At 37.2% G+C, this 12,389-nt stretch overlaps 1 protein-coding gene and 1 long non-coding RNA gene across 25 annotated transcripts in view; one reads left to right on the forward strand and one right to left on the reverse strand.

The window, feature by feature from the left end:
- dlg1b (discs large MAGUK scaffold protein 1b) overlaps positions 1-12,389 on the forward strand; it is a 127,547-nt gene that overhangs the window by 86,062 nt on the left and 29,096 nt on the right. For all 24 annotated transcript variants that reach the window (XM_082173952.1, XM_082173963.1, XM_082173971.1 and 21 more), the window contains 5 exons: positions 1,642-1,692; positions 4,430-4,554; positions 6,839-7,008; positions 8,804-8,940; positions 9,028-9,172. In XM_082173952.1, coding sequence (XP_082030078.1) covers positions 1,642-1,692; positions 4,430-4,554; positions 6,839-7,008; positions 8,804-8,940; positions 9,028-9,172 — 628 coding nt within the window. The remainder of the gene's footprint in view (positions 1-1,641; positions 1,693-4,429; positions 4,555-6,838; positions 7,009-8,803; positions 8,941-9,027; positions 9,173-12,389) is intronic.
- LOC309501852 overlaps positions 1-12,389 on the reverse strand; it is a 109,664-nt gene that overhangs the window by 64,558 nt on the left and 32,717 nt on the right. The gene's annotated exons all lie outside the window — the stretch shown is intronic.

Below are 12,389 nucleotides of genomic sequence, written 5' to 3' on the forward strand. Positions count from 1 at the left end.
ATTCACCTGTATCCTTATGCTTCAAATGAGTATTTACAATCAAAACTGCATTTGACACAAAAAGCTCTAGAAGCTCTAACAGTCCTCCACTTGGGGACTATATCGTCTTCCCGAAGGGAGGGGTTCAAATTCCAAATACAACATGTGAGATGTATCATCTGAAATGGTCAATGACTTCCAAGATAGTTTTTTTCACACAGAGCAGACAAACTTAACCGTACAGAGCCTGTAATTTTTGACCCTAGGTTAACAACTCTCTGCAATTGTGATCTGCTTTTGATACTTTGATACTTTTGATCCATACAATAAACAAATCATATCAAAGGTTAAAACTCATTCAATGAAAGATCTATAAACATGATCAGTATTGATTTGTTTACATCGAAAGACTTAAGCTTCCTCATAATATATAACCGTTTCTGAGCTTTTGATACAACAAGATTTTTATTTTAGTTTAACTTTTCATCTATAGCTGTACAGGTACTTCTATAGCTGGAAAATCGTTTCCCTCATGCATCAATGAGTATTGGGAGCCCAGCACCCTGTTGCCGGTTTGTGGTCTGTTCCTCCTTGGACCACTCTTGATAAATTCTCACCACTGCTGAATAGACCTTGCCGTTTCAGAAATACTCTGACCCAGTCGCCTTGCCATAACAATTTGGCCCTTGTCAACGCCTTTTCTCCTGCATCCAACACGTTACGAGAATTGATTGTTTGCTTATACCATTTAATCCACCCAGGCCTTGTTAGGAGATGATCAGCGATATTCACGTCACCTGTGACTGGTCAATGGTCATAATGTTTTGTTTATAGGATCAGGATATATGGCAAAAAAAAAAATCAATAAGGAATCAATATATGGTCCCTTAAGAAACATTCTTTTTGCAGATTATACACCACATGATGGCAATATGGACCTCTGAAGCAGCTTCTTTGAAGCAGTTGCCAGTTTCATTCATTGTTTTGTTCTTCATAATACAAAGCAAAACATGGTTACAAATAGGGATGCACAAATTTGTTGATGGATTGATTACTGGCCAGTATTAGAGTTTTTTTATTTTTATTTACTGGATGTGTATTGGCATATATTAGATACATAATTGTGCATGTTCATTTCCTTCTATTTTAACATTTAGATTATCTCTATACCATCAATGCTTTCTTAATCTGTTATTTTTTTCTTGCTGTACATTATAATGTTAATTCATTGTAGCATGCAAAACGACAGATTTTTTTTATTGTTTTATTTATTTTTTTATTTACACAAAATAGTATATCATTTTATTATCTGCTATTTATCAGTTTATCAGTTTTCGGCGATAACAAGAAAATTCATTGTGAATCCCTAGTTATAAATGCTTATGCCAAAATGTGTTTGTCCCCAGGCTGTCTCCATAACCAAAGTTGTTTTAAAGAAATAAGTAAAAAAAAAAAAAAGGAGATTTATGGAGTTTTACAGGTTTACTTGGTCTGTTTGCATTAAGTTTTATTTTCCTGAATGAAATCTCATTGCCTCCCTGTATACCCAACATGCAACAGTCTACTAAACAATCCATGAAATTAATACAGGTCTCCTGTAAAAGATAATGAATTGAGTATTGAAATATGTAAAGAGTCTCTGACATGTTGTTTTATTTACAGGTTAATGGTACCGAGGCTGACTTTGAGTATGAGGAGATTACACTGGAAAGGGTGAGTGGACTGACTAGTACTGCTTTTGTTCTCTGGTTTCTCCATAAAGCAGCTCCTACAGGCCACTAAGGGAAGTTTTAGTTCAAAACAGAGCACGTTTTGCCTGAAAAATCGGTAATGTGAAAGCTGTCGTGCGATCCCGGGAGCGCACTGGGGAACCGAACTCGAGGCTACCTGTAGTAGGTGGTCTGAAGTGGAACTGTGGTGTGATTCACTTGAATGTGAAAGCAATTCTGATTTGGGTCTGCACTTGTTCGAGCAGTAAAGTAACCTGCATGTGTGTTTTAGCTGATGATGATGTCACCAGTTCAACAAAACAGATAAAGGGGATGACAGTGGTTTACCCTGGATATGAGCGATTAAGGAGAGAGGAACTTATAGCTCAACTGGGTGGTGTCAACTGCATGTCAGCGTTCATTTTAATGTAATATAACAAAGACAGACAGATTTTTTTTCTTTGAAATAACATGCATCAAAAGGTCATTCACAATAATCTGGTAAAGTAAATGTGGTTGGTTTAGATTTAGTATTGACTGATAACAATTTGCATAGCATACAGGACAATAACAAATCTTTAGATTAGAGCTGAGCAGTGTGCAGATGAATCTTTTTAGAATTGTATCACAGATCCCTCTCCGTTATTTCCCCTCTGAACAGCTTGTGTAACACTGACTCGGGTTACTGTGTACTTCTCCCGCAGCCATTCCTAAAGTACAAGCAGATACGCAACCAAAGCTTTAAATACCCCTCTGCAGTGACTCCATTTAACAGCTCAAAGTCTGTCAATTAAAATGCAATGCATCAGAGCCATCAGCGCTTGAGAAAGAATGAGAAACGCTCTCCCGACTAACCAACTCACTTCATCTCTGCAGAGTTACCAGGGAGGAAAAAAAGAGCACCATCTTGCCTTCCACAGTCAAGACTTAATCCCCGACTCTGCCTAAGGCCCCCCCCCCCTCCCCTTCTCATTATGCTTTTTTTGTGACCCAATTCAGCACTGCTCTGTAGTGCACATTTATTAACTCTGCATAAATAAACAATGCTCCTCCACAAGCTGTTGTCAGCTCAACTTTAAGCCTGCTTCTTAATCGCAATAACAGAATAACTTGATGTTGCAATCCACAACTGGAGCACTTGAGGTGTTTTTTAGTCTGGGCATCGTTTCTTCATGCACTTTGTCTTGTTGGCTTATAATAGTTAGCGTGTGACCAAAAAATCCACATTATTAGAGCATTCTTCTAAACATGTTTTGAGTATCACTGTAAAAGGCAGTGAAATAATTACAGTATTAAGTACTATAACAAATTCTGGTCATTGTTATTGACTGTGGGTTGACTTTAAATGTGGTAAGAGTTATTTCTCTGTCCAGGGCTGCAACAACAAATCAATAAAACCAATACAAATACAATACATATCAATGTGAAGCTAGTTGACAGCAGAGCAAGCTGTAGCCCTTTTTATTGTGGCATTTATTTTAGGACTGCTAACAATTATTTAGATTATTTCTTAGATTTATTGGATACAAATCTTTTTCTGTATTATCTTAAACATGCAAATCTAGCTCACTGTTCTCCTGCAAGCAATGTGCAAATAAAGTTCCAAATGTATGAATGTAGCTGCGCTATACATGTGCAAAAATGTTTAAAATATAAACATTAAATAACTGCAACTTTCTCCACAATGATAAAGCACCATGACTAAATACATTAAATTATAGATTTAAATTAAATATTTTAATATAAAAGTAAAATGCAAGTTGTGAAAGTAATGCACTGAACTCAGGCACTTTAAACTGTACAATCCATACCATATAGATTTATTAGACATGCCACATGCCTTTTGATATCAACAACAAAACATTTAGGGAAGATTTTAACGTATTAGCCGAAATAGACTGATATTTTCAATTTGTTAATGAATTAAGGGTAGCAAAACAATCTTTTATATATAATTTTCCTGAAATGCATTTACACTCACAATTAACTCATTTGAAATTGCATTTTTGTTAATACTGCACAATGAATGTAGCAAAATTGTATTAACTGAAAATGCATTGCACAGCATGCTAATAACGTCTATCGCTTATGTGCGTCAGTGTCTTCAAGCGAAGGTTTTAAGCAAACCCTGTTAATACACATTTAGTGTCGATCAAATAAAGAATTATTTTTTCACTTATGCAGTGTATATAGTATATAATTGTGTACTCTGTGTGTGTGTGTGTGTGTGTGTGTATGTGTGTGTGTGTGTGTGTGTGTGTGTGTGTGTGTGTGTGTGTGTGTGTGTGTGTGCGTGGATAGCCGTGTCCGTCAGCCACCACCGAAGACCATTTTTGGTCTAATGGTCTAAAGTCTAATGGAATTTGTACAGCGCTTTGGAAGTCTATGGAAGTCCAGTGTGTGGGTAGTTTTAAGCCAGTGTTTACTAAAATTATCCCCAAAATATGGTGCATTGGTTCCTTTATTGCTTTGATCAAATTATAGAATGAAGATAATAGCCTAAATAAATGAAATATGACACATTTTCCAATGCATTGCTTTCATATTTTTTCATTTTCATTTTGGCCGTTGTAATTTGGCTTAAAATGTAATTTTAAACGCATTGCCATTTTACATATCACATTGCCAGTTGATTTTAGCCAACATTATGTTCCCATAGTCGCTGACCAAAGCATAGATTGATGTTTTAATTGATGTTCCTCCAGAATCTAACTTAAGGTTTCCTCTCCTCTGCTGTGTAGGGGAATTCAGGCCTGGGCTTTAGTATTGCCGGTGGCACGGATAACCCCCACATTGGTGAAGACCCCAGCATTTTCATCACCAAAGTCATCCCAGGGGGCGCCGCTGCTCAAGACGGGAGATTGCGGTAAGGCTACGAAAAAGCTATGGTTCTCACGTTTCCTGGTTTATTCTCGTTGCTTTTCATGCTTTAAACAGTTAAACAAAACATTACATTGAAAATTCCATGTGGTCAATGACGCAGCAGTTTTTTAAGCATCGTGTCATAAGTACTAAAAGTAGTTAAAATAGTTCAAATGTTCAATTCTACTTATTGTTCTATTCTGTTGTAATTGGTGTTTTAAATGGCCTCTAAGACAATCGTCTGATCAGGGTCATGTGACCACACATTCCTTATAACATTGTTAAATTTGTTTATTTCCTAGTGTGAACCTTGATTTAATGTTATCTAATGCAATGGCGTCCAGAGATGTTTTAAATGTGTCCAAATGCTAGGATGTAAATACTAGGATGTACATGAGGACAGCCTTCAGTAAAAACATTTTTTTAAATGTCTGTTAAAGTCCCTGTGAACCAGAAATTACAACCAACTTTACTTCAGTTTTTTTATATTTTCCAAGTTAAACGGAATATTGAATAGAGGGCATGGTTTTATTTTAGCGCTCCTCCTCTCCATCCCTCTCTCATAGCAGACTCCCCAAGCTATCAAATTGACGTCATCAGAGAAGGAACGCCATTCCAGAGCAGAAGCAAATTTTTGGATTTTGATTAAAGATTACCACGACAAACACATTTTTTTCTATGTAATAACGGATTAATTGTTCACCACAAGACTAGTAATGTGCGCTAACAAACTAAATGGGGTCAATTTTTATTTCATGAGGACTTTAAAATCAATTTGATATGTATTTCGATATGAGATAGTATTGTATTGACCATTGAGCGTTGTAATAGATTTCCTCCTCTTGCATGTTTTGTTTGGGATGGATTTTTCCTGTTTTGGAGTGGTTACTAAGTGATGGAGCCCTCCAGTGTCTCACTGCTGTCAGAGGCTCATTAATCCAGCGCTACTGAGGTCCTGACAGCATCACACTGACAGCTCAACCCACACAACACACACACACACACACACACACACACACACACACACACACACACACACACACACACACACACACAGAGAGAGAGAGAGAGAGTTTAAAGAGCCAGCCCTGCCACTGACTGCATGCTTTTTTTGTAAATTGAATTGTGTGAAAGAGAGAGTTAATTAATATGTCATAAGAGATACTTTGATATGCTTACAGACTGTAATGTATAATTGTATAACTTCAGTTTGTTTCGATGGACTTGATAGCTTACTTTTATAGCTTGTAATTTTTCATGCCCAGTTAGAGCTGTCACTGAGAATTGAATTGTAGTCTTGGTTAATGCACAAAGTTTGTATTCTCTATTCTTGTGTGAAGATGCTGTGTTGAAGTTCTGCATTTCTGTTATCAGGTCAATTTGCATGAACATTGACAGAGCAGGCAACATTCAAAATAAAGAACATTGTACGTCACCAGGAGACTTTGTATTCAGTAACAGCTTGACAAAGCGATCCTCATCAAGATGTAATGCAGTGTCCAAAGAAATCAGTGTAAAACATAAATCTAGCATAACAACAGAGTACAAGATTAAGTACTTTCTGCTCCACTAGCGGCACTAAGCAATGACTGTTGTTTACTCAAAGAGAGTCCCACTCAACTATTGGTTGCTAAGTGTTGCTGTGTCTGGCTCGTCTGGAAGCTCAAACAGCATCTTGATAGTGTCACAAAGCGACAATTTTTATACATGTCTGGGAAATCAGTTTATGAATGGCTTTATGTATAGCTGCCTTTGCATATTAAAGGAAACTCCACCCAAAATGTTTAATTCTCTCATCATTTACTCACCCTCATGCCATGCCAAATGCATATGACTTTCTTTCTTCAGTGGAGCACAGAGATTTTCAGAAAAATAATCAGAATCTGTGAGTCCATTTAATGCAATGGGATCGTAACCCAAAAGTTGACGCCTCAAAAACCACACGAAATTAACACACATGACCCCAGTTGATGAATCAATGTCTTCTGAAGCAAAACGATTGGTTTGAAATGATAGAAGAAAGAAAGTCATACAGGATAGAAGAACTTACAAACTTCAACTCTAGAGTTTGCTGTTGATGGTCAGTTTGCCTTTGTGATGTCTTGGTTCTGTTCGCTGTACTTGAGAAACAACACCGAAGGTAACTTTTTGTCAACAGAGTAACAAAAATGTATCAGGACACTTGATTCTTTTCGGTTGAACAATGTGAGTAGTTAAATGGGATGGTGATGTCCACACACCTCAGTGTTTCTTGTGCATGTTTTTGACCTGTGCTTTATTCCACACAGGGTGAATGATGTGATTCTGCGAGTGAACGAGGCTGATGTCAGGGACGTGACCCACAGTAAGGCTGTGGAAGCACTGAAGGAGGCAGGGTCACTGGTCAGACTGTATGTCAGGAGGAGAAAGTCTGCATCAGAGAAAGTCATGGAGATCAAGCTCATAAAAGGACCCAAAGGTACAGTAAAACCAACCAACTCCTCATTACTGCCGTTGATCGTTGCATCTTATTTTAGACTTTTAACAGTGTAACTGGGATATTAAAGGTCTTGCCAATTCTAAACGTTAGGGCAGTTTTTTATTTAAATTGGTGATCTTGGGTAGTCAGTTTTTGGGATTCTGTGTTTCACACTGTCAAACGATAGGTCCGTGCTTATTTGTGTATGAATTTGGTTAATAACATTGATTAGACAAGTACAACGTGTGGAGCTCGCAACATCTTTGTGTTTGAATCTCTTCATCTATTTAGTTAGCATGTTTTCCATCACTGTTTGATGTTTACTTTCAGCATTGAAAGCTTTTTTTAGAAATAGTTTTTTCTTTTTAACATATTCATTAAATATTCATGATAATTTTTCAGTTGCAGAAATGTTTATTTCATTCTACTACACTCAGAACATTGTGGCACCACATAGTTTCATTTCAAAGTGTATAAATGTGGGAAACATTGCTCAACCCAGGTTTAAAAGCAACTTTATCCCAGAGTTAAAACTATGCTAACCCAGGGTTAAGAATAAGCATGAAAAACCTGTAATTATGCTGTTTTTTTTTTTACACTGCATACAATACATCTTGCCAATCAACAATGAAATTATTGATCAGAATTAATGTGCATCATGTTGCAAGTCTTTAACTTCACAATAGATTTGACTAGTCTCTAATGTTCTTAATTGTTATGTACAGTTGTAATCAAAATGATTCAACCCCCATGGCAAATCAGGTTTATTGGCAAAATGTACAGACTTTTAGCTGTTGCTGTTTTAGCTGCATTGGACAAATAAAACAAGTAATTGAAATAGCTCAACACAACAAATGTTTCAAGTGGTTCCCCAAATTCAACTGAAAATGCAACTTTTAATGACTTCAGTCTCAAAATTATTCAACCCTTTCATGGCAAGCATCTTTAGTACTTGGTTAGTAGAAGAACCTTTTGCTATTATGTCTGTAAATTTTCCCAATAAACCTGATTTGCAGTGGGGGTTGAATAGTTTTGATAAAGTTATAATTGTGGCTCTTGCTCTTTTAAAAAGGATAAATTGCATATAACCACAGAGTTTTAGTTTCAGCCAACCAAATGTGGCATTTTCTAGGTATTTATTCCTCCTTAATCGAAACCTCTAATCCTTCCCAGCATTACACTGAGGAAGCAAGAGTGGTGCTAAATTATTTCTTCAGATCAGAGTTAAGAGTGTACTATTGTTCACGCTTTAACTAGAGACCATAGACATTGTCCCCTCTTGGGAAATTATATATATATACACACACACACATACACACAATACGCAATGGGGCTATTTTAAGGCCAGCCATAAAGTTTCCACAACACTGCAAAGACTTTAAGCTGCTGTTGCCATGGAAACATTCCCCTCCCATGGTTTTATAGACAGTTTGTTGTATAATTTATGCAACAATTAATTTTTCTGTATTCAAATTTAAAGATTACAGCATAGAATTTGTATTGCGTGTGTGTGCGTGTGCGTGCGTGTGTGTGCGTGCGTGTGTGTGCGTGTGTGTGCGTGTGCGTGCGTGTGTGTGCGTGCGTGTGTGCGCGTGTGCGTGTGTGTGTGTGTGAATGTTCATTATGACAGATATTGCTGATTATTTAGCTTCTAATAATAGCTTTTTTCTCCTGTTGTCTGGTTGATTTTTTTCATGTTTTAGGTATAGTGCCAAATGTATTAGAGCTAAATATAAATGTTGTTTTCGCCATCAATTAACCTTTTGTTTTTCGTCTGTATCTTTGTTTATCCCAGGTCTTGGTTTCAGTATAGCAGGGGGTGTTGGGAATCAGCACATCCCAGGGGACAACAGCATCTACGTCACTAAGATCATTGAAGGTGGAGCCGCACACAAAGATGGGAGGTTGCAGATAGGAGACAAACTTCTTGCTGTAAGGAAAAAGGACAGTGCTTATTGCTGATCATGTGCTTGTTAAATAGACTAAAGTCTGTGTTTGTGTGTGTTTTGGTGGTCTTAGGTGAATAGCTCCTGTCTGGAAGAGGTTACCCACGAGCATGCCGTGACTGCCTTGAAAAATACCCCAGACGTGGTCTACTTGAAAGTGGCTAAACCCAATAGTGTCTTCATGAATGACAGTTTTGCTCCTCCTGACATCACCAATTGTGAGTTCCTCTTTAAAATGACCTGACTAACATCAGAACAGTCACAGATTATATTCTTTTGGTATGAATTAATGGTAAATACAGTGAAGGAGTTGTCAGGTAGGCGGATATTTAAAGCACAATGTGTCGCAAAGTCTACAGTATCTACTAATAGCACACATGCTGGATATGAAGAATGAGGTAGGTTATGTTATGCATTAATACCATTGAAAAGCTCCCTCAAAACATCTCTCAGTCCCACTGCACATAAGCCTTGATGGAAACATTTGTAAAAGCTGTGAAATGTGGTGGGATAAAGTGTGGTACTTGTGTAGACCAAATTGTTGCGGTGTGTGAGGCCTTTAGACCATGCCCCGGCAGTGAGTGTATTGATCTGTGCTCTGCTCATAGCCCTGCCAGCAGGAGCACTAATAGGCCACAGAGGGGAGGACTAAACTAGTATCGATTGCTCTTGACTGAACGTGCCGCCCCCGCAGCCATTAAAGCCTACGTTGTGCTTAAGTGCAGAGGAAAAGGTGAAGTCACTGCTGTTCAAATGCCCCTCCGTGTGTCTTCCTGCCCTTAAACATGAGACTAATGACTCAGAGTAATGCTGAGGGCTGGGGTCTCCCTGACAATATCATCTTTATGTGTCAATCAACTAGAGATGTGCAAAACACATGTTCAAAATAGACTAGTTGGTTGGTTGCCTGAATGACTATTAAACCAAATGATCTTAAGGAAGCCCTAATTAGACTAATTGCAGGTTCACCTGACCCCATTTGGATGTATTTTTTTTCTGGGGGCAGGATTCATTCTTATAAACAGCTAAACCAGTGGTTCTCAACCAAATTTCCAAGGGGGGTGGATGACTTGAAAGTATTTAAATTAATAAATTATTTTTACTATATAAAAATAATCTGTAATCTATAAAAATACACTAAAAACACTTAGAATGATATAAGGGGTATACAAATTTAAACTGAAAACATTTTTCCATTATTTTCCTCAATATATATTGTTTTTATTGAAGTTACATAACGTGAAAATGAATCTTGGTTAATTATTTTAAGCACTTTTAAAATAAACCATGCTAATTAAACCATGGTTTAAAGTCAAAAAGCTTGAGAACCATTGAGCTAAACGGGAAGCAACCTTTTGAGATGCTTTTTTGTCTGACTACTAGGGCTGTTAAATTATAATTCGAGTTTCAAATATTCGTCGAAGGCGTCAGACGCCTGACGTATTTAACTATTGCACTCTCGTCTCGCTACAGAGAGCCGCATGTTTAGAAAGCCATGTTAAGTTAAAAGAAGTAAAAAAAAAATAAAAAAAAGTTTTTTAAATGCAAAAAAAAAACCTCTGTGTGATCGTCAGTTCTGCTCTGTGTATTAAACTATGCATAAATAGGTGTACATGATGCTGTTTTATTCATAATTGTTTATACAATTCACGAAATTATATTTGATTTATAAATGTTAGTTTAAATGTTATGCAATTTTTGGACAGTCAGTCATGTTATTTGTAAACAATTTAATTTGGTGCATTAATATTTTGCTCATTCATTGCTCCCTCTTGTGGCCTCGGGAGACAAGTCAAAAGCTTTTCCCCCCTAACTGAAATTATGTCTTTTAAATTTGAATATAATTAGAATATTAATAATGTTTGACTATTAAATATGTTTGACTAAATGACTATTTTTAACATGTCTAACATCAATACACTATCATCAACATGCTAAATAAAGCACCATAGCCAAAAATATCTAAACTAAAAAAGAAATCCAAGAGAACTTGTCCATCTCACTTATCAACTAGTCAGTTGTTGGACAACTGAAGGCTGGAATACACTACACAACTTTTAAAATCTGAACCGTTTTTAAAACTCCAGCCATCACACACTTGCTGACTTTGTAAATGGTAACAGGAAAAAAGTTGTTCCGAGGTCTGAACACAACAAACTCACACAGAAACGAGCACCTAAATGCTCGGATACGTATAACAAATGAAAACAATTTGTGTTCTAAAATCAGCTCAATATATTCAACAGGATAGAATCATAGTCTAAAGCTGAAAATTAGAGTCTGTTCCCATCATACAACATGCAGTTTTGTCTGTCAGATCCGACTGCTGAAAATCTCTAGACTGTCTCTCACTTTTAGCAACTAATGTTAACATGTGACCAAACAGAAATTCTGGAAAAGTTATTTAGTGTATTCCAGCCTTAATTCGCTTGTTGATCGTCGTGACCCATCCCTACAGTCAACATGATTTGTCTCTTTTGATGGAAAACCCGGGTGAACACAGATGAACGTCCTTAAAGGAGAACTCCGGTCAATTTTATCATTGAGCTCATTTTTTTGTAAATTTGGAGTGCTGTCAGTACAGAGAACAACGACAAAAATCGGTGTTGCCTACATCGTGTTATCCTCTTTTTAAAATTTGCACCCTGTTGACTTCAATGGGGCAAATTTTAAACCTGCTTTTAGCCTCTTTAGCCATAGGTTATCACGCGTGTGAACTCGACAATCGACTACTGTGGACTTTGACCGAAAACAGGAAGAAAATACAGGTATGTGCGCTGGCTGAATTAACATAATTTTTATTCATATCTTTCATATCTACTGCAGTCAGATTCACCGCGTTCACTCTGAAGGAATCACTCACAATGGCTGGGCACTTGTAATGACACATCAAGGATGTTAAGAGGCTAAAAGCAGGTTTAAAATTTGCCCCATTGAAGTCAACAGGGTGCAAATTTTAAAAAGAGGATAACACGATGTAAGCAACACCGATTTTTGTCGTTGTTCTCTGTACTGACAGCACTCCAAATTTACAAAAAAATGAGCTCAATGTTAAAATTGACCGGAGTTCTCCTTTAAGGCCTTTAAAATATGATTCATGTCGGTGTTCCCCGGTGCAATACGTCAAGCTATAGTATTACCTTCGGCACTGCATTGTAAATGGGTCAAGCATTGCAATGCAATGCCCAAAGGTAAGCAGGTTCAACTTTGACACCATTTGTTGTTGGCCTTTCAAAGCTGAGACAACGATTGATGCATCAGCATGCATGTCTGTAGCTGATCCTCTGTGTATCTAGATACATGAAGTTATTTGACACATCTGTTGCAAATATAAACTCAATACTCAAGATGCTTATTCTTACTCCAAATATTTTTATCTTAATGGCTCTGGCGAGAGGTGGCAGGTCAAAGATGTCCATCTGACGCATGTGTTCA

Source organism: Leuciscus leuciscus (genome assembly GCF_965113295.1).
Source record: "Leuciscus leuciscus genome assembly, chromosome: 6".
NCBI classification, from domain to species: Eukaryota; Metazoa; Chordata; class Actinopteri; order Cypriniformes; family Leuciscidae; genus Leuciscus; species Leuciscus leuciscus.